At 39.1% G+C, this 22687-nt stretch overlaps 1 protein-coding gene across 9 annotated transcripts in view; it reads left to right on the forward strand.

The window, feature by feature from the left end:
• The window catches only part of P4HA1 (prolyl 4-hydroxylase subunit alpha 1), an 86828-nt gene that overhangs the window by 46042 nt on the left and 18099 nt on the right, over positions 1–22687 (forward strand). For all 9 annotated transcript variants that reach the window (XR_012417814.1, XR_012417815.1, XR_012417817.1 and 6 more), the window contains one exon: positions 19991–20090. Coding sequence is in view for 4 of the 9 variants with exons in the window: in XM_005565535.5 (XP_005565592.1) it covers positions 19991–20090 (100 nt within the window). In the remaining 5 variants the exon portion in view is untranslated. The remainder of the gene's footprint in view (positions 1–19990; positions 20091–22687) is intronic.

The raw sequence follows: 22687 nt of genomic DNA on the forward strand, positions 1-22687 counted from the left end.
CAAATTCCCTTCATTAAACAAGGCCTCTTTTGGACTCTGTAGTAAAGCAGGGGTTTAAAAATCTCAGGGTCACCCAGTAGCTGCAGGTATTGTGTAAGTAAGTGCCTTGAATGACTATATAACAAAGCCTTTGCAAGTTCCTTGCTTTTAACAATGTTTAAAGAGAATCTTATTGGGTTGTTAGTTGATTGATCACTAAAATAATTTTTTAAAAAGAGCTCACTGTGTAACTTAGAGCTCACAGAATTGAGTGACATTATTACAATAGAACTCCTTTTCCATCTACATGTGAAGGTTTCTCGGCTCTCATGAAAATAGAAATATCTTTGTGCTGAATTTTTATTCTAACAATTAGAGTATTTATCCACAGACACAATAACTAATGAAATATAACAAACATAAACCCCATCCATCGCATTAGGAACATCTTAATATATTTTCACTTATGTATATTTGATATTGATTGTTTAGTCATGTTATTTAGATTAACATATGTGAATAATAATTATAGTAACAATCCAGAAGATGCTATCTTTAACACAGCCTTGTTATAGGACTTTTAACACAGGCTTTTTGTTTTAGGAAATTCATATCTTTGTTAATTGTATAAATATTTTTAATATAGAGAAGTATAATGTGATAAAAGATTTTCAGGCATAAAAATGTGTCACTGTAGGACAAGGTTTAACCTTTTCAATAGTACTATTGACATTTTGAGTCAGATAATTCTTGTTGTTGGGGGCTATCTTCAGCTTTGTAGGATGTTTAATAGCATCTGTGGTTCACTAGATGCCTGTAGCACCCTTCCTTAATTTGTGACAATCAAAAATGTCTCCAGACATTGTCAAATGTCCCCTGATAGGTAAAATACCTCCCACTACCTCTAGTGACTCCACCCCTGTTGAGAATCACTGTTCTAGGATAAGAATGGAATGAAAATGTACCATCAAGGAAAAAAAAGATGTAAAATGTCCAAGTATTTAAAAAAAATTTTGTTCACATATTTTAAGTGGATGATGATGGATAGCAAATCATTATGGTATTTAGATTGCAGTGGATACATTTTTAAAGTAATCATTTTTTAGAAATTACCGACATTTTCAATATGACAAATCATTTGAAACTAAATTATGAAAAATTTTAGTTGTCAACTAAAAAAATTATGCAAAGGCGAACATAGATGTTTAACAAGCATTTTAGGAGGTACTCAGAGAAATTTTGAAGATTACTGCTGTCTTCAAAAAGACAGAAAGATGAGGCTGGACCAAATGCATTGATTGAGCATTTCCTTTTTCTTTTTTGGGCAGAACCACATGCCTTTTATATATTAACCTTAAACATTACTATACATATGTCGTGGTTTCTTGTCTCTGCTGTATAACACCACCTGCCCTTTTGCCCCACTAAGAGAGAAAAAGTTTTTTTCTTGCCTATCACTAGCTTCGTACCTGAGACCCCTATATCAAAAGACAGATTAACAAGAGAAAAGCATACAAATTTATTTAATACAAAATTGACATGACAAGAAGACTTTAGAAATGAAGACCCCAGCCTGAGCAACATGGTAAAACTCCATCTCTACAAAAAATACAAAAAAATTAGCCAGGTGTTGTGGCATGTACCTGTAGACCCAGTTTCTTGGGAGGCTGAGGTGGGCGGAGGATCACCTGAGCCTGAGGAGGTTGAGGATACAGTGAGCCACGAGCACAACACTGCATTCCAGCCAGGGTGACAGAGTAAGACCCTGTCTCAAAAAAAGAAAAGACATAGGAAAAAAATAAGAACCCAAAGAAACAGGGAAACCGTTTTTTTTTTTTTTTTTAAACGTTTATTGAGAAACTCATATTATTCAAGAATTATGTTGAAAACTTTAGATTATCCCATTAAATCCTCTCTAGAACACTTTGGGGAGGTATTTGTAATGAACATTTCTAACTTTTTAAAAACCAGGATGAATATAAACTTTCATTTTTCTTTCATTTCTACAAATAAAAGATAGTTTCTAGTTTTAGCTCAACACAAATTGAACTAACAAGAATCAAATTTACATCTGTAAGAAAAATAACAAGTAGATGACAGTTTAGTTTTAAACTTTTTTAAAAATTTTAATTTTTATGGGTACATAGTAGATGTATATATTTATGGGGTACAGAAAATGTTTTGATACAGGCATGCAATGTGAAATAATCACATCATGGAGAACGGGGTATCCATCCCCTCAAGCATTTATCCATTGAGTTGCAAACTCTAAGTTATTTTAGAGTTAACTTGCTATTGACTGTAGTCACCCTGTTGTGCTATCAAACAGTAGGTCTTATTCATTTTTTCTAACTTTTTAAAAAAATTATTATTATACTTTAAGTTCTAGGGTACATGTGCACAACGTGCAGGTTTGTTACATATGTATACATGTGCCATGTTGGTGTGCTGCACCCATTAACTTGTCATTTACGTTAGGTATATCTCCTAATGCTATTCCTTCCCCCTCCCCCAACCCCACAATAGGACCCGGTGTGTGATATTCCCCTTCCTGTGTCCAAGTGATCTCATTGTTCAATTCCCACCTATGAGTGAGGACATGCGGTATTTGGTTTTCTGTTCTTGTGATAGTTTGCTGAGAATGATGGTTTCCAGCTGCATCCATGTCCCTACAAAGGACACAAACTCATCCTTTTTTATGGCTGCGTAGTATTCCATGGTGTGTATGTGCCACATTTTCTTAATCTAGTCTGTCACTGATGGACATCTGGGTTGATTCCAAGTCTTTGCTATTGTGAATAGTGCTGCAATAAACTTACGTGTGCATGTGTCTTTATAGCAGCATGACTTATAATCCTTTGGGTATATCCCCAGTAATGGGATGGCTGGGTCAAATGGTATTTCTAGTTCTAGATCCTTGAGGAATTGCTACACTGTTTTCCACAATGGTTGAACTAGTTTACAGTCCCACCAACAGTGTAAAAGTGTTTCTATTTCTCCACATCCTCTCCAGCACCTGTTGTTTCCTGATTTTTTAATGATTGCCATTCTAACTGGTGTGAGATGGTATCTCATTGTGGTTTTGATTTGCATTTCTCTGATGACCAGTGATGATGAGCATTTTTTCATGTGTCTGTTGGCTGTATGAATGTCTTCTTTTGAGAAGTGTCTGTTCATATCCTTTGCCCACTTTTTGATGGTTTTTTTTTTTTTTTCTTGTAAATTTGATTGAGTTCTTTATAGGTTCTGGATATTAGCCCTTTGTCAGATGAGTAGATTGCAAAAATTTTCTCCCATTCTGTAGATTGCCTGATGGTAGTTTCTTTTGCTGTGCAGAAGCTGATGGTAGTTTCTTTTGCTGTGCAGAAGCTCTTTAGTTTAATTAGATTCCATTTGTGTATTTTGACTTTCATTGCCATTGCTTTTGGTGTTTTAGTCATGAAGTCCTTGCCCATGCCTATGTCCTGAATGGTATTACCTAGGTTTTCTTCTCGGGTTTTTATGGTTTTAGGTCTAACATTTAAGTCTCTAATCCATCTCGAATTAATTTTCGTATAAGGAGTAAGGAAAGGATCCAGTTTCAGCTTTCTACTTATGGCTAGCCAATTTTCCCAGCACCATTTATTAAATAGGGAATCCTTTCCCCATTTCCTGTTTTTGTCAAGTTTGTCAAAGATCAGATGGCTGTAGATGTGTGGTATTATTTCTGAGGGCTCTGTTCTCTTCCATTGGTCTATATCTCTGTTTTGGTACCAGTACTACGCTGTTTTGGTTACTGTAGCCTTGTAGTATAGTTTGAAGTGAGGTAGTGTGATGCCTCCAGCTTTGTTCTTTTAAAAGGCTTAGGATTGTCTTGGCAATGCAGGGTCTTTTTTGCTTCCATATGAACTTTAAAGCAGTTTTTTCCAATTATATGAAGAAAGTCATTGGTAGCTTAATGGGGATGGCATTGAATCTATAAATTACCTTGGGCAGTACGGCCATTTTCACAATATTGATTCTTCTTATCCATGAGCATGGAATGTTCTTCCATTTGTTTGTGTCCTCTTTTATTTCACTGAGCAGTGGTTTGTAGTTCTTCTTGAAGAGGTCCTTTACATCCCTTGTAAGTTGGATTCCTAGGTGTTTTATTCTCTTTGAAGCTATTGTGAATGGGAGTTCATTTATGATTTGGCTCTGTTTGTCTGTTACTGGTGTATAAGAATGCTTGTGATTTTTGCACATTGATTTTGTATCCTGAGACTTTGCTGAAGTTGCTTATCAGCTTAAGGAGATTTTGGGCTGAGACAGTGGGGTATTCTAAATATACAATCATGTCATCTGCAAACAGGGACAATCTGACTTCCTCTTTTCCTAATTGAATACCCTTTATTTCTTTCTCTTGCCTGATTGCCCTGGCCAGAACTTCCAACACTATGTTGAATAGGAGTGGTGAGAGAGGGCATCCCTGTCTTGTGCCAGTTTTCAAAGGGAATGCTTCCAGCTTTTGCCCATTCAGTATGATATTGGCTGTGGGTTTGTCATAAATAGCTCTTATTATTTTGAGATACGTTCTATCAATACCGAATTTTTAGAGAGTTTTTAGCATGAAGGGCTGTTGAGTTTTGTCAAAGGCCTTTTCTGCATCTATTGAGATAATCATGTGGTTTTTGTCTTTGGTTCTGTTTATATGCTGGATTACGTTTATTGATTTGCATATGTTGAACCAGCCTTGCATCCCAGCGATGAAGCCCACTTGATCATGGTAGATAAGCTTTTCGATGTGCTGCTGGATTCGGTTTGCCAGTATTTTTTTTTTTTTTTTTTTTGAGACGGAGTCTCGCTCTGTCGCCCAGGCTGGAGTGCAGTGGCCACATCTCAGCTCACTGCAAGCTCCGCCTCCCGGGTCTATGCCATTCTCCTGCCTCAGCCTCCCGAGTAGCTGGGACTACAGGCGCCCGCCACCTCACCCGGCTAGTTTTTTGTATTTTTTAGTAGAGACGGGGTTTCACCGTATTTAGCCAGGCTGGTCTCGATCTCCTGACCTTGTGATCCGCCCGTCTCTCGGCCTCCCAAAGTGCTGGGATTACAGGCTTGAGCCACCGCGCCCGGCCGGTTTGCCAGTATTTTATTGAGGATTTTTGCATCGATATTCATCAGGGATATTGGTCTAAAATTCTCTTTTTTTGTTGTGTCTCTGCCAGGCTTTGGTATCAGGATGATGTTGGCTCATAAAATGAGTTAGGGAGGATTCCCTCTTTTTCTATTGATTGGAATAGTTTCAGAAGGAATGGTACCAACTCCTCCTTGCACCTCTGGTAGAATTCGGCTGTGAATCCATCTGCTCCTGGACTTTTTTTTGTTGGTAGGCTATTAATTATTGCCTGAATTTCAGAGCCTGCTATTGGTCTATTCAGGGATTCAGCTTCTTCCTGGTTTAGTCTTGGGAGAGTGTAAGTGTCCAGTAAATTATCCATTTCTTCTAGATTTTCTAGTTTATTTGCGTAGAGATGTTTATAGTATTCTCTGATGGTAGTTTGTATTTCTGTGGGGTCGGTGGTGATATCCCCTTTATCGTTTTTTATTGTGTCTATTTGATTCTTCTCTCTTTTCTTCTTTATTAGTCTTGCTAGCGGTCTATCAATTTTGTTGATCTTTACAAAAAACCGGCTCCTGGATTCATTGATTTTTTGGAGGGTTTTTTTTTTTGTGTCTCTATCTCCTTCAGTTCTGCTCTGATCTTTGTTATTTCTTGCTTTCTGCTAGCTTTTGAATGTGTTTGCTCTTGCCTCTCTAGTTCTTTTAATTGTGATGTTAGGGTGTCCATTTTAGATCTTTCCTGCTTTCTCTTGTGGGCATTTAGTGCTATAAATTTCCCTCTACACACTGCTTTAAATGTGTCCCAGAGATTCTGGTATATTGTATTTTTGTTCTCATTGGTTTCAAAGAACATCTTTATTTCTGCCTTCATTTTGTTATGTACCCAGTAGTCATTCAGGAGCAGGTTGTTCAGTTTCCATGTAGTTGAGTGGTTTTGATTGAGTTTCTTAGTCCTGAGTTCTAGTTTGATTGCACTGTGGTCTGAGAGACAGTTTGTTATAATTTCTGTTCTTTTACATTTGCTGAGGAGTGCTTTACTTTCAACTATGTGGTCAATTTTGGAATAAGTGATGTGGTGCCGAGAAGAATGTATATTCTGTTGATTTGGGGTGGAGAGTTCTGTAGATGTCTATTAGGTCCGCTTGGTGCAGAGTTGAGTTCAATTCCTGGATATCCTTGTTAACTTTCTGTCTCGTTGATCTGTCTAATATTGACAGTGGGGTGTTAAAGTCTCCCATTATTATTGTGTGGGAGTCTAGGTCTCTTTGTAGGTCTCTAAGGACTTGCTTTATGAATCTGGGTGCCCCTGTATTGGGTGCATATATATTTAGGATAGTTAGATCTTCTTGTTGAATTGATCCTTTTACCATTATGTAATGGCCTTGTCTCTTTTGATCTTTGATGGTTTAGAGTCTGTTTTATCAGAGACTAGAATTGCAACCCCTGCTTTTTTTTGTTTTTCCGTTTGCTTAGTAGATCTTCCTCCATCCCTTCATTATGAGCCTATCTGTGTCTCTGCATGTGAGATGGGTCTCCTGAATACAGCAAACTGATGGGTCTTGACTCTATCCAGTTTGCCAGTCTGTGTCTTTTAATTGGACCATTTAGTCCATTTACATTTAAGGTTAATATTGTTATGTGTGAACTTGATCCTGTCATTATGATATTAGCTGGTTATTTTGCTCGCTAGTTGATGCAGTTTCTTCCTAGCATCGATGGACTTTACATTTTGACATGTTTTTGCAATGGCTGGTACCTGTTGTTCCTTTCCATGTTTAGTGCTTCTTTCAGGATCTCTTGTAGGGCAGGCCTGGTGGTGACAAAATCTCTAGGCATTTGCTTGTCTGTAAAGGATTTTATTTCTCCTTCACTTATGAAACTTAGTTTGGCTGGATATAAAATTCTGGGTTGAAAATTCTTTTCTTTAAGAATGTTGAATATTGGCTTCCACTCTCTTCTGGCTTGTAGAGTTTCTGCCGAGAGATCTGCTGTTAGTCTGATGGGCTTCCCTTTGGGTGTAACCTGACTTTTGTCTCTGGCTGCCCTTAACAGTTTTTCCTTCATTTCAACTTTGGTGAATCTGACAATTATGTGTCTTGGAGTTGCTCTTCTCAAGGAATATCTTTGTGGTGGTCTCTGTATTTCCTGAATTTGAATGTTGGCCTGCCTTACAAGGTTAGGGAAGTTCTCCTGGATGACATCCTGCAGAGTGTTTTCCAACTTGGTTCCATTTTCCCTGTCACTTTCAGGCACTCCAATCAGACGTAGATTTGGTCTTTTCACATAATCCCATATTTCTTGGAGGCTTTGTTCATTTCTTTTTACTCTTTTTTCTCTACACTTCTCTTCTTGCTTTATTTCATTCATTTGATCTTCAGTCGCTGATACTCTTTCTTCCAGTTGATCGAGTCGGTTACTGAAGCTTGTGCTTTTGTCACGTAGTTCTCATGTTACGGTTTTCATCTCTGTCAGTTCTTTTAAGGACTTCTCTACATTGGTTATTCTAGTTAGCCATTGGTCAAATCTTGTTTCAAGGTTTTTAGTTTCTTTGTGCTGATTACGTAGTTCCTCTTTTAGCTCTGAGAAGTTTGATCGACTGACGCCTGCTTCTCTTGACTTGTCAAAGTCATTCTCCGTCCGGCTTTGTTCTCTTGCTGGTGATGAGCTGTGTTCCTTTGGAGGGGGAGAGGCACTCTGATTTTTTGAATTTCCAGCTTTTCTACACTGCTTTTTCCCCATCTTTGTGGTTTATCTGCCTTTCGTCTTTGATGATGGTGTCGTACTGACGGGGTTTTGGTGTGGGTGTCCTTTCTGTTTGTTAGTTTTCCTTCTAACAGTCAGGACCCTCAGCTTTAGGTCTGTTGGAGTTTGCTTGAGGTCCACTCCAGACCCTGTTTGCCTGGGTATCAGCAGTGGAGGCTGCAGAAGATAGAATATTGCGGAACAGCGAGTGTTGCTGTCTGATTCTCGCTCTGGAAGCTTCGTCTCAGGGGTGTACCCCACTGTGTGAGGTGTGAGGTGTCGGTCTGCACCTAGTAGGGGTTGTCTCTCAGGCTACTCAGGGGTCAGGGACTCACTTGAGCAGGCAGTCTGTCCGTTGTCAGATCTCAACCTCTGTGCTGGGAGATCCACTGCTCTCTTCAAAGCTGTCAGACAGGGGCATTTACCTCTGCCAAGGTTTCTGCTGCTTTCTGTTTAGCTATGCCCTCTCCCCAGAGGAGGAAACCTGTGTATTTTTATGCTAGGTTTGATGAGTGGATAGTCATGCAGAAGTATGACGAACAAAGAGGATATGATCTAATGGTAATAAACTAGGGGGAAATTAGCAAAGCCTGTTTGTTCAGATACTTCTTGGTATCTCTGTGTCTCAGGATAAGGATGTTCCTTTCCTCCAGGTGGAGAGAGGATACTTCTGGATTGAAAGTCTTATACTGCTCGAGAGGAAAGTCAGATAATTCTTTTTTTTTTTTTTTTGAGACGGAGTCTCACTCTGTCTCCCAGGCTGGAGTGCAGTGGCGCGATCTTGGCTCACTGCAAGCTCCACCTCTCGGGTTCACGCCATTCTCCTGCCTCAGCCTCCCGAGTAGCTGGGACTACAGGCGCCCGCCGCTGCCTGGCTAATTTTTTGTATTTTTAGTAGAGATGGGTTTCACCATGTTAGCCAGGATGGTCTCAATCTCCTGACCTCATGATCCACCCACCTCAGCCTCCCAAAGTGATGGGATTACAGGTGTGAGCCACCACGCCCAGCCCAGAGAATTCTTTTGTGGTCTGCTTAAGGGGAAAAGAATAGGAGAAGGTCAGAGAGACCTTCTGCTTCTGCTCAAATGATACAGTGCCGTATTTTAGGGTAGAGTGTCCTGAACCCCATTAGAAGACATGAAGAAAATTTAAATTTGCCATAATATGCTTTCATTTTAATCACAGGAGCAATTATCCTTAAGGAACACTAATAGTAAGGATTTGCAGAAACTAATTTGCATAGACATGTTTTGATATGTGACTTACAGTGCTTCTGAACATTGTAATTAACCCGATTTTTACATTAAGCTAATTTGCCATTCTGTTACAGAACCTAATTCATATCTACAAAAATCCCTTTAAAAAAATAAAAAATAAATGGTTACAGATTTTATCAGATTATTGCATGGTTTTACACATTTTTTGTCATAAAGTTTGTAAATAGCTAAATTCTCTAGATTTGCATGCTTCTAGGAAGCATATAAAACAAAATTACAGCTGGGAGTGGTGGCTCATACCTGTAATCCCAGCACTTTGGGAGGCCAAGGTAGGTGGATCACGAGGTCAGGAGATCAAGACCATCCTGGCAAACATGGTAAAACCCCATCTCTACTAAAAATACAAAAATTTGCTGGGTGTGGTGGCGCACCTGTAATCCCAGCTACTCAAGAGGCTGAGGCAGGAGAATGGCTTGAACCCGGGAGAAGAGATTGCAGTAAGCCAAGATCGTGCCACTGCACTCCAGCCTGGCGACAGAGTGAGACTCCCTCTCAAAAAAAAAAAAAATTTCATGAATTCAATGTTTTGGGAGACTGTTTTTTGGAAATTTTCTATATATACAATGGCCCTTTTGAAGAAATATCCAGCCCACAGTCAATGGACTGTTGCCAATAAGTCAAAATAAATCACTGTAGGAAAGTGATCTATACACTTAAAAAAAATAATAATAATAATAATAAATATTTCTAAACATTTCAAACCTATTTTTTAAATATTCTAGTTTTGTGGCTCAAGCAGTTTTATTGAATTTTTGAGAAAGGTACAACCATTCTTACATATTATAAATCACAGCAGAAGGTATTTAGCTACTAGCATTAGAAGGCCAGGCATGGTGGCTCATGCCTGTAATATCAGCACTTTGGGAGGCTGAGGTGAGAGGATGGTTTGAGCCCAGGAGCTTGAGACCAGTCTGAACAGTATAGCTAGACCTTGTCTTTATTTACAAAAAATTAAAAAGAAAAAAATTAGCCGAGAGTGGTGCTGCATGTCTGTAGTCCCAGCTACCCAGGAGGCTTAGATGGGAAGATCACTGGAGCCTGGGAAGCAGAGATTGCAGTGAGCTGAGATTGCACCACTGCACTCCAGCTTGGGTGACAGAGCAAAACTCTGTCTCAAAAAAAGGAAAAAAGGTATCTCAGTTGCCAAATGGAAGAAAATTTGTGTTCTGATGTCAGTCAGTTTAATCCCTTGTAGCCTGGGAACATCTGTATTTTGAATGATTTAGAAAGGAATTTCAAATATCTGTATTTAGAGAACTGTCTAAGCGATGACATCACCTTCAGTGGAAGTAATAATTTGTTCCAGCATTTTAGCAAATAGAATTTTTTTGGCAAGATATTTTTGGAACTCCTTTGCTATTTAAAAAACATAAAACAGGCCAGGCACGGTGGCTCACGCCTGTAATCCCAGCACTTTGGGAGGCCGAGGTGGGCAGATCACGAGGTCAGGAGATCGAGACCATTCTGGCTAACACAGTGAAACCCCGTCTCTACTAAAAATACAAAAAATTAGCCAGGTGTGGTGGTGGGTGCCTGTGGTCCCAGCTACTCGGGAGGCTGAAGCAGGAGTACGGCATGAACCCAGGAGGTGGAGCTTGCAGTGAGCTGAGATTGTGCCACTGCACGCCAGCCGGGGCAACAGAGCGAGACTCCATCTCAAAACACAAACAAAAAACCCCATAAAACAAAACGCTTTTTTTTTTTTTTTTTTTTTTTTTTTTTTTTTTTTAAATAGAGGCAGGGTCTCGCTCTGTCATCTGGGCCTAAGTCCAGTGGCATGATAATAGCTCACTGCTCCCTCCAACTCCTGGGCAGAAGTGATCTTCCCACCTCAGCCTCCTGAGTAGCTGGGAATACAGGTGCACACTACCATGCTTGGATAATTTTTAAATTTTTTTTTGTAGAGACAGGGTTTTACTATATTGCCTAGGCTGTTCTCAAACTCCTGGGCTCAAGTGATCCTCCCACATCAGCCTCCCAGAGTATTGGTATTACAGGCGCGAGTCATTGTATCCAGCCAAAAAAGGCTTTACTTATGTTACTGACCATCTGTTAACTTTTGGCAAGTCATCTCTGTCTTCCGGTATTAAAAAACAAAAACTCTAAGAATTTACTACAGCTTGTAAATGGAAAAGCTAATAATTTTGACTAGAGCAGAGAAATGGAATTTGAAGTTTTTGAAATGTAAACATTCAGTTTTGTGCCCTGAAAAGATAGTTAAGTGAACTCATAAAGTCTAGTTAAAGTAATATAAATAACCTATGCAAATAAACAATAATCTGTTTAGAGTGGTAGAAAAACTTTTTTGATTCTGGTGGGGAAGTGATTTTCATTTTTTTTCTCTGAAGTAATTATTTCCTACAATATGGTATTTATGATATCATAAATGTAACATAAAAAATAATTTTACTTTATTTTCTTTCGGAGACAGGGTCTCACTCTGTCACCTAGGCTGGAGTGCAGTGGCACAATCATGACTCACTACAGCCGCCACCTCCTGGGCTCAAGCAATCCTCCCACCTCAGCCTCCTGAGTAGCTGGGGCTACAGGTGCACACCACCATGTCCAGCTAATTTTTGTATTTTTGTAGAGATGTGGTTTTGCTTTGTTGCCCAGGCTGGTTTTGAATTCCTGGCTGGGCTCAAGTGATCCTCTCACCTTGGCCTCCCAAAGTGCTAGGATTACAGGCATGAGCCACCATGCCTGGCTTAAATATATCATAAATATGATATTTTGGCTTATGATTTTGTTTACCTCGTTACTAAGGAGCAAATTAGTGTTAGAGTATTATATATATAAACAAATACAAAAAGTTTTGAGTTATTCAGCTTTTTTTTTTTTAAACGGCATAACTTTTAACAACACTGCCCTCTAATGGGTTGAACTGTGGTACTCAGACTGAGATAACTGAAATGGGTGGATGTACAGTGTTATTGTATAATTTTCCCACTAAGAAGCAAAGGGACTGCATGAATTCCCAGTCTAGATTATTAGCTTTTGTTAACCAAGCACCTAGAGAAGAATTATTGGAAATTTTGTACTCTGTTACTGGCATTTTAGGGTGTGACTTATCTTTTGCCTTTGTAAAAAAAATAAAATATAGTGGTTTTAGATTAGCTAATCATAGAATATTTTTATGGATGTGTCGGGTTAGAAGAAGAAGGGTAGTGATCATGTTCAAATTATATTACTGACATTTTTCTTTGGAGGTTTTGTAACAATCTCCAAAACCTCCAAAACGGTCTTGTCTACTTCAGTGTGCCTTCCTTACTCACATATTAGAAGTGTAGTCTTGCTGTGTAAGAATGTTGCTCCCTTACTGTGTGCATTCTAGTGATATTTTACAAAAGCATAAAGTTTTTTTTTTTTTTTTTTACAGCAGAAACTCAATAGAAAGGAAAAAAGCATAGAAATGTTACTCTAATTGAACGTGCAGCTTTGGCCTCAGGTCCTGTCATTAAAGCCAAAAGGAAGATACTTTGGGCTATCTAATTTTTAATGGAAAAAAAAGGACACATATAAAGTTATCTGAAGAAATAGTTCTTTTTTCTCCTGGCACTAAATTGTGTTTTATGGGGAAAAACACTGTATAATTAGTTGACATTTTCAATTACAGTTATATGAAAGATAAATGATCTTCAAATGGTTTTAAAGCACTGAGTACTAGAAAGAAAAACCTCTGGATTTCTTAAGATTTAATCTAACACAGGAGTAAGACTTCCAGGTCCTAGAAGAATGGACAGTTAAAATACATTACAGTATAATGATCTCCACTGAATTTTTGTTACAATGTAAATGTTACAATGTAAATTCAGAGCTGAGTTTTTAGATAACCTGATATGTCTATAATAATGAAGACAGATTAGCAGTAATGGTTTGTTAAGGATGGGATCCAGATGAATAACTTGAAATAGTTCTTTTTTTTTTTTTTTCTTTTTTTTTTTGAGACGGAGTCTCGCTTGTCGCCCAGGCTGGAGTGCAGTGGCCGGATCTCAGCTCACTGCAAGCTCCGCCTCCCGGGTTCACGCCATTCTCCTGCTTCAGCCTCCCAAGTAGCTGGGACTACAGGCGCCTGCCACCTCGCCCGGCTAGTTTTTTTGTATTTTTTTTAGTAGAGACGGGGTTTCACCGTGTTAGCCAGGATGGTCTCGATCTCCTGACCTCGTGATCCGCCCGTCTTGGCCTCCCAAAGTGCTGGAATTACAGGCTTGAGCCACCGTGCCCGGCCGAAGATAGTTCTTAAACTAAGGAAAGTCTTAATATATTTTGGGCAAGGTGTGATGGCTCACACCTGTAATTCTAGTACTTTGGGAGGTCAAGGCAGGTAGATTGCTTGAGCTCAGGAGTTTGAGACCAGCCTGGGCAATATGGTGAAACCTCATCTCTACAAAAAATACAAAAATTAGCCGGGCATGGTGGTGCATGCCTGTAGTTCCAGTTACTCGGGAGGCCTGAGGTGGGAGGATTGCTTGAGCCCTGGAGGTGGAAGGTGAGCCAAGATAGGGTCACTGCTCTTTAGCCTGGGTGACAGAACCAGACCCCATCTCAAAAAAAAGGGAGTGTTACTATGTTTTGGAGGGGATTTTACATGAAAGCCAAATTAAATAACTTCCCATGCATCAAGAATTCATTTTCCTCTGTAGTGATTACAACAGAACTACAATTAAGATGACAGGTTGACAGTTTTTTGTTTTTTAACCTACAATCAACATTGGCTTTAACTGCTAAGACTCAAACCCTTCATTGAGGTTTTTTTTTTTTTTTTTTTTTTTTTTTTGAGATGGAGTTTTGCTCTTGTTGCCCAGACTCAAGTGCAGTGGCGTGCTCTCGGCTCACTGCAACCTCCGCCTCCGGGTTCAAGCAATTCTCCTGCCTCAGGCTCCCAAGTAGTTGTGGTTACAGGCGTGCACCATCACACCTAGCTAATTTTGTATTTTTAGTAGAGATAGGATTTCACCATATTGGTCAGGCTGGTCTCGAACTCCTGACCTCAAGAGATCCACCCGCCTCAGCCTCCCAAAGTGCTGGGATTACAGGCGTGAGCCACTGCGCCTGGCCGAGATATGTTATGATATAACAAGAAGTGCAAATAAAAACTTAAAAAATTTAAACCATTAAAATATTTTTGCCTTGCTAAGATTGTCAAAGAATACAAGGATTGAAACTGGCAAGGGTTTTATGAAATGGGTAGGTGTAAATCATTGCAACTGTTTTGGAGGGAAGTTTGACATTTATCAAAATGTAAAAGTCATTTGGCAATTCCACATCTAGGAATTTATCCTACAGAGATACTCCCACAAGTGTGCAAAGATATAGACACAGCATTTTTGTTACAATATTGTTTATAATAGAGAAAAATTAGAAATAACCTATTATTTAACCAGTACTTAATTGGTAGACTTTCATGGCCACTCCTGGAATTAAAGGTTTGTGTTGTTGTTCCATTGTTTTTTTAAGAGATGAGGTCTCATTCTGTTGCCAAGGCTGGAGTGTAGTGGTATGGGCATAGCAACCTCGAACTCCTGGGCTCAAGCAATCTTCCTGCCTCAGCCTTTAAGTAGCTGAAACTATAGGCATGTGCCACCACACTTTGTTCATTTTTTATTTTTATTTTTTTGTAAAGACAGGGTCTCACTATGTTTCCCAGACTGGTCTTGAATTCCTGTTCTCAAGCGATCCTCCTGCCTTGGCTTCCCAAAGTGCTGGGAGGTTATTAGATTTTTTTTTTTTTTTTTCCTAAAAGCAGTAGTTTAAAAGGCAGTGAGGAATGGGAATATAAAGTGGTGTCACTGCTGTGGAATATAATCTGCCAGCTCCTCAAAAAGTTTAGGGTTACCACGTGATCCAGCAATTCTATTTCTAGGTACATACCCAGAAGAATTTAAAGCAAAGAGTCAGATACACACCAATCTTCATAACAGCATTTATTCACTATAGCCCAAAGTTAGAAGCAACCCAAATGTCTATCAACAAATGAATGGATAAACATGTGGTATATATAGATAGCAGAATATTATTCAGCCTTAAAAAAGGAAACGAAATTCTGATACCCTGCTTATAACATGGATGAACCTTGAAAAAATCATGTTGGCTGGGTGTGGTGGCTCACACCTGTAATCTCAGCACTTTGGGAGGCTGAGGCAAGCAGATTGCCTTAGTCCAGGAGTTTGACACCAGCCTGGTCACCATGATGAAACCCTGTCTCTACTAAAAATACAAAAAATTTTGGTGGTGCACGCCTATAGTCCCAGCTACTTGGGAGGCTGAGGTGGAAGAGTCATCTGAGCCTGGAAGGTTGAGGCTACAGTGAGCCAAGATTGCATCACTGCACTCCAGCCTGGGCAACTGGAGTGAGACCCTGTCTCCAAAAAAGAAAAAAGAAAAAAAAGAAAGCACATGTTAAGTGAAATAAGCTAGAATTGACAAACATTGTATGATTCTTATTATAGGAGATATCTAGAATAGGCAAATCCATACAGACGGAACGTAGAATAGAGGGTTACCAGGGGTTTTGGGGAGGGAGAGATGGGAGTTGTTATTCAATGGGTACAGTTTTCTATTTGGTTTTGATGAAAAAGTTCTGAAAATGGATAGTGCTGATGGTTGCAAGGTATTGTAAATGTACTTAACACCAGTGAATTGTACACTTAAAATAATTAAAATGGTAAAATTTCTATTATATATATTTACCATAATTTAAAAAATAGTCTAAATGGCTAATTTTATGTTACATATATTTTACCACAAACTTTTATTTTTATTTTTTTAGAGACAGGTTCTCATTCTGGGGCCCAGGCTGGAGTGCAGTGGTGTGATTGTGCTCCCTGCATCCTTGAACTCCTGGGCTTAAGTAATCCTTCCGCTTCAGCATCATGAGTAGCTAGGACTACAGGCACACACTACCATGCCTGGCTAATTTTTAAACTTTGTTTGTGGAGACAGGGTCTTGCTAGATTGCCCAGACTGGTCTTGAACTCAAGCGATTTTCCTGCCTCGGCTTTCCAAAGTGCTGGGATTACAGATTTGAGCCACCATGCCCATCCTGTTTAACTTTCCTGATGTTATTCTTTGAAGCACAAAAGGTTTTTATTTGGATAATGTCCTGTTTATTCCTTTTGTTGCCTGTACTTTTAATGTCATAGCTAAACCATTGCTTAGTCCAACGTCACAAAGATTGCTCCTGTGTTTTCTTCCCACAGTTTTTATAATTTTAGCTTTTACATTTAGGTCTTTGATCCATCTTGAGTAATTCTTTTTAATATAATGTGAAGCAGAAGTCCAGCTTCTTTCTTTGTGTGTAGATAACCAGTGTCCCATGACCATTTGTGGAATGTAATAAGCATTTCTTGCTTTTGCAGTTTTAAAGGAGTAAAGTGAAAGACCGGAGTGGTAATTTGCTAGAATGGCTAAAGTGAAGGTATTTTTTTTTGGTAGCAGGAGACTTCAATAAGCAAGCATTGACAAGGAGGAGATTAAAGATAAAAGGGAGGCAATAACTGCTGGAGTAAGGCATCTAGAGTTAGAAAGGATAGTATCAAAAGCCTAGATAGAAAGTCTGCCTCTATAAGGCTGAAGGACGATGATTCCACCAAAGTACAAGAGGAAATGGTAAGACTAGATATTTAAAAGTTGTTGGTAGCAGGGAGGGAAGTTGAAGATATCAGAAGACAGGTTCTCTGTGGGTGATAGGTTCTAGGACGGAATAGGAACAATTTGTTCATGAGGCATTTAGTTCGAAGCTTTATTAGAATACTTGCCAATTTAGCATTGCAATTACCTGTAAAAATCAAGTCAGTAGTTGGTTGGTTCCTTATAAAGTTCAGACATCCATCAAATAGTGCCAGGCAGGAAAGACAGGTACATTGACATACACTAGATTAGTGCTACCAGGAACTTGGGGCAGAATTAGAAGAAAAAAATTCTTTTTTTTTTTTTTTTTTTTTTTTTTTTTTTTTTTTGAGACGGAGTCTCGCTCTGTCACGCAGGCTGGAGTGCAGTGGCCGGATCTCAGCTCACTGCAAGCTCCGCCTCCCGGGTTTACGCCATTCTCCGGCCTCAGCCTCCCGAGTAGCTGGGACTACAGGCGCCCGCCACCTCGCCCAGCTAGTTTTTTGTATTTCTTAATAGAGACGGGGTTTCACCGTGTTAGCCAGGATGGTCTCGATCTCCTGACCTCGTGATCCGCCCGTCTCGGCCTCCCAAAGTGCTGGGATTACAGGCTTGAGCCACCGTGCCCGGCCAAAAATTCTTAATATACTTAAGCAGCTGTATTCTTTACAACAGTAACACTGATTCGTCCCATTTTTGCTACACTGAGGAATTCTGTAATACTCAGCCAGTCCCAAAAAATTTGCAAGAGATCACCAAGCAAGTAATTTTAGTAATATGGGATAAACCTTAGATTCATCTAAGAATCCACCCTGTTTGTCGTGTTAGTTTCATGTTGGATTAGTAAAAACTTCTTTCTTCTCCATGTCTTCCTCTTGTTAAAGAAACGCGCACACACTGTCTTTTGCTCGCTCTCTCACGCTTGCTCGCTTCCTTTGTCTGCCTCTGGAAGCTTTGGCTTCGTCTGGCAGCGGGGGAGAAGTAAAGGAAAGCTCCTCTAAACAAGTGGTAACTAAGGTGATATCCAAAGTCTTAATTTTGCAAAAATGAAAAAGAATATTCTGGGCAGAGAGAAGAGCATACTCGCTAGCCTTAGGGCTAGAGGAAATACATTCTTGAGGAAATGTTGCTGCGGTCCTGAGAGGGAGGCACAATATAGTGTTGGAGGCTGTAAATTAGGAGACCAAGACAAACCAGCCTGAGACACTGGAGGAATGCCTGGAGAATGAGTGTTTGAGAGAGTTTCCAAAAGGATGAGTGTTGTCACAAATGTTACCAAAGGAACAAATACAATGAGAATTGAAAAAATGTCATTAGATTGAGAAGCACAATAGGGCTATGGGTAACATTAGCAAGAGCAATTTTGAGGGAGTGATATAAGTGACTAAAGCTAGAGTACAGTGAGTTCAGAGATTAGGAATCTGACAAAGTTAGCTTGAAGAGGGAAAAGAAAGATTGGTAACTGGAGGGATATACAGAGTTGGAGAAATAATTTTTAATTGTAAAGGTGTTTATTTCCTCTGAAGTAGGAGATACATTATCTACTGAGTGACGGGAGAGGCTGAAGTGAGTTAGGGTACAGAGTGGAAGAGGAAGTAAAAGTGAAGAGCCCATTTGAAGGTGGTATTCGTGAATTTTTAGTGGGACATATCTGCCCTATTTCATGACTTTCTCCAGTAGGGTTTGGTGACACAGATATAAGCTTGGAGAAAAGAGATTTATCCAGGATTGTTTTTGCCAGACAGTTGAGTTTAGGCATTTAGAAAGAATGTTGTTATAAATGATGAGCTATGGAATCAAAGCTCAGTGAGAGGAGAAGTGAAGAAAGCGAAGGACTGATTGACTGGTTAAAAGCATATGTGAAAAAGGGATATAGTTGAATTTGGAGGTACCATTTAAAATTGAGATGTAGTTCCCATATCATAAAATCCACGCTTTTAAAGTATGCATTTCAGTGGTTTTTAGCCTTGTGCAACTATAACCAATGTCTAATTCCAGAACATTTTTGTCAAAAATCCCTGTACCCATTAGGAGTCATTTCCCATTCCCCCCAGCCCCATCCCCTGGCAACCAGTAATCTATTTTCTATTATCTATGGATTTGCCTCTTCTGTATATTTCATAGAAGTGGCATTATATAACATGTGGCCTTTTTATCTGGCTTGACCTAATATGATGTTCCATCCAGGTATGTAGAGACAGGGTCTCACTGTGTTGCCCAGGTTGGAGTGCAGAGGTGTGATCATAATTCACTGCAGCCTCAAACTTCTATGCTCAAGCGGCTCTCTTGCCTCAGCTGCCAGAGTAGCTGGAACTACAGGTGCATACCACCATGCCCAGCTAATTTTTAAAATGTTTTGTAGAGTTGAGGTCTCACTGTGTTGCCCAGGCTGGTCTCAAACTCCTGGCCTCAAGTGACCTTTCCACCTCAGCCTCCCAAAGTGCTGGGATTACAGGCATGAGCCACTGTGCCTCACCAGTACCTTTATTCCTTTTTGTGACACAATAATATTCCAGTTTATAGATATACCATATTTTATGTGTCCATTGATAAATTGATATTTGGGTTATTTCTACTTTTTGGCTATTATATGTAATGATGCCATAAAAAATTCTGTACAAGTTATTGTATGGACATAAGATTTAATTTCTCTTGGATATATACCTAGAAGTAAATTGCTGGGTCATTTGGTAGCTGTGTTTAGCATTTTGAGCAAGTACCAAACTGTTTTCCAAAGTGGCTGCACCTTTTACATTCCCATCAGCAATGTATGAGGGTTCCAGTTTCTTCACATCCTTACCAACGGCTATAATTGTCCATCCTTCAGTAGGTGTGTTTGGGTACCTTTTCAAAATTTAGGCAGTAAGCAGAATTTTTTTCTTACAAAATATTAGCATTATGTAGATCAAGCTAAAGACCCCATGACTTCCACCATAGTCAGTTCCTATACCTTACCTGGAAGGAACATTGTTTTGTTTGGTATGGTTTTTTGAAGAATTTTTTGAAGTTCTCAATGTAGGTGGCTTTCAATGTAGCCTCCTTACATTAATCCAACTGTTTTCATAGAAGTGTTATAATAAATTTAATTAGTTTTTTCCTTCCCAACCTCTAACAGTAGAATGTGACATTAAAAAAAAATTACATTATCCATTCATAAAGATGATAGTAAGCAAGAAAATGAACTAAATGCCGTCAGTAAAGGTTTATTGTCCTATTTATTAAATATTATGGCTTTCAAAATAACAGCTATTAGTCTCCATGTAATGAAACATTATCAATAAAACTAATATTCTTCTTATTCTTAGTGCCTGGCTCTCTGGCTATGAAAACCCTGTGGTGTCTCGAATTAATATGAGAATACAGGATCTAACAGGACTAGATGTTTCCACAGCAGAGGAATTACAGGTAGGTAATCACATTATCCTTAAGTCATTTTTACTCTTCAAGAGATGCTTCAGAGGAGATTTCCTTTACACTGAACAGGTAGTCCTCAATTTGCATGATAGTTTGGGACCTTAAAAAGTGACCTGCAAGCTGCAACCATGCAAAGTGATTTTAATAATGGGAAAAATTATGATTGTTCTGTGACTTTTAAATTTCTTATTAAAACATGAAAACTCTCCCTGTTGAGTATAGATGTCTAGGGAAATGAAAAATACATATCACTAATATTAAGTACACTGTAATTTTTTTTTCTATCCCCCAGACCTCAGTTTGCCTGTCAAGTGGCCAGGGTGGGTTTTAAGAAATAATTTTTTTTTTCTTTTTATTCATTTATTTATTTTTAAGCAAATACTTTTCCTTTATTTGTAATAGTGAAACATAGGACTGACTTTTATCACTTCTCTTTTTCTACTGTTACTTTTATGTCTATAAATTATTTGTCATCAAAAGCAGCTGTCTCAAAATAATTCTTCTTCACTCTGTCATAATCACAACTTGACTCAGAATATCTGTAGTAAACAGGTATATATAGGAATGTTAGTTATAGAGAATAAACATAAAATCAATGTATAATAATCTCATTTGGTTTCAATAGTAAAAAATAAATAAATAAATAAATAAGCATAGGCCTATAAACCAGAGAAAAGAAACAGCTTAGTCTTCCCCTTTGTCAGCATTGTGTCTATTCCTTAGTCTTTTCCTATAGAAAAATACTTTAAAAAATATTTGAGTTCCCTTTTCTGTATTAGTTTTTTTTTTTTTAATTATCAAAATATGCACTAAAGAAACCAATGCCTTTATTATAGCCTTTCTGGTTGCAATTTTTTTTTTTTTTTTGTGGTGGAGTGGCCCAGGCTGGAGTGCAGTGGCATGATCTCGGCTCACTACAACCCGTCTCCTGGTTCAAGCGATTCTCCTGCCTCAGCCTCCCAAGTAGCTGGGATTACAGGCATGCACACCTACACCAAGCTAATTTTGTATTTTTAGTAGAGACGGGGTTTCACCATGTTGGTCAGGCTGGTCTTGAACTCCTGACCTCAAAGAGTTCAAGAACTCCTGACCACTTGCCTTGACCTCCCAAAGTGCTGGGATTACAGGCGTGAGGCACTGTGCCTGGCCTGGTTGCAAAATTCTAAGACAGATGCAGTCAATATGCAGCTCATAAATTCATTAGAAAGGTGATACTTTTGCTTTTGCTTCTTTTCAACCTTTTTTGTTTTTTGTTTTTTGTTTTTGAGACAGTCTCACTGGAGTGCAGTGGTGCAATCTTGGTTCAGTGTGACCTCCGCTCCCTGGGATCAAGTGATTCTCCTGCCTCAGCCTCCCAAGTAGCTGGGACCACAGGCACATGCCGCCATGCCTAGCTAATTTTTGTGTTTTCAGTAGCAATGGAATTTCACCATGTTGGCCAGGCTGTTCTCGAACTCCTGGCCTCAAGTGATCTGCCTGCCTTGGCCTCCCGAAGTGTTGGGATTACAGGCATGAGCCACTATGCCTGGCCTCTTTTCAATTTTAAGTAATAAACTGTCATCCAGGTCTGGCCAAAAAGAAGAAGTGGATTGTCTTGGCAGTATGGGCTCTTTTTTGGTTCCATATGAACTTTAAAGTAGTTTTCTCCAATTCTGTGAAGAAAGTCATTGGTAGCTTGATGGGGATGGCATTGGCATTGAATCTATAAATTACCTTGGGCAGTATGACCATTTTCACAATATTGATTCTTCCTATCCATGAGCATGGAATGTTCTTCCATTTGTTTGTATCCTATTTTATTTTGTTGAACAGTGGTTTGTAGTTCTCCTTGAAGAGGTTCTTCACATCCTTTTAAGTTGGATTCCTGGGTATTTTATTCTCTTTGAAGCAATTGTGAATGGGAGTTCACTCATGATTTGGCTCTCTGTTTGTCTGTTATTGGTGGATAGGAATACTTGTGATTTCTGCACATTGATTTTGTATCCTGAGAGTTTGCTGAAGTTGCCTATCAATTTAAGGAGATTTTGGGCTGAGACAATGGGGTTTTCTAAATATACAATTATGTCATCTGCAAACAGGGACAATTTGATTTCATTTCCTAGTTGAATACCCTTTATTTCTCTTGCCTGATTGCCATGGCCAGAACTTCCAACACTATGTTGAATAGGAGTGGTGAGGGAGGCCATCTTTGTCTTGTGCCAGTTTTCAAAGGGAATGCTTCCAGTTTTTGCCCATTCAGTATGATATTGGCTGTGGGTTTGTCATAAGTAGCTCTTATTAGTTTGAGATATGTTCCATCAATACCTAGTTTATTTAAAGCTTTTAGCATGAAGCGCTGTTGAATTTTATCAAAGGCCTTTTCTGCATCTATTGAGATAATCATATGGTTTTTGTGATGGTTCTGTTTATGTGATGGATTACGTTTATTGATTTGTGTATGTTGAACCAGCCTTGCATCCCAGGGATGAAGCCAACTTGATTGCAGTGGATAAGCTTTTCGATGTGCTACTGGATTCAGTTTCCCAGTATTTTATTGAGGATTTTCGCATCGATGTTCATCAGGGATATTGGTCTAAAATTCTCTTTTT

This window comes from Macaca fascicularis, chromosome 9 (genome assembly GCF_037993035.2).
Source record: "Macaca fascicularis isolate 582-1 chromosome 9, T2T-MFA8v1.1".
In the NCBI taxonomy this organism is placed as follows: Eukaryota; Metazoa; Chordata; class Mammalia; order Primates; family Cercopithecidae; genus Macaca; species Macaca fascicularis.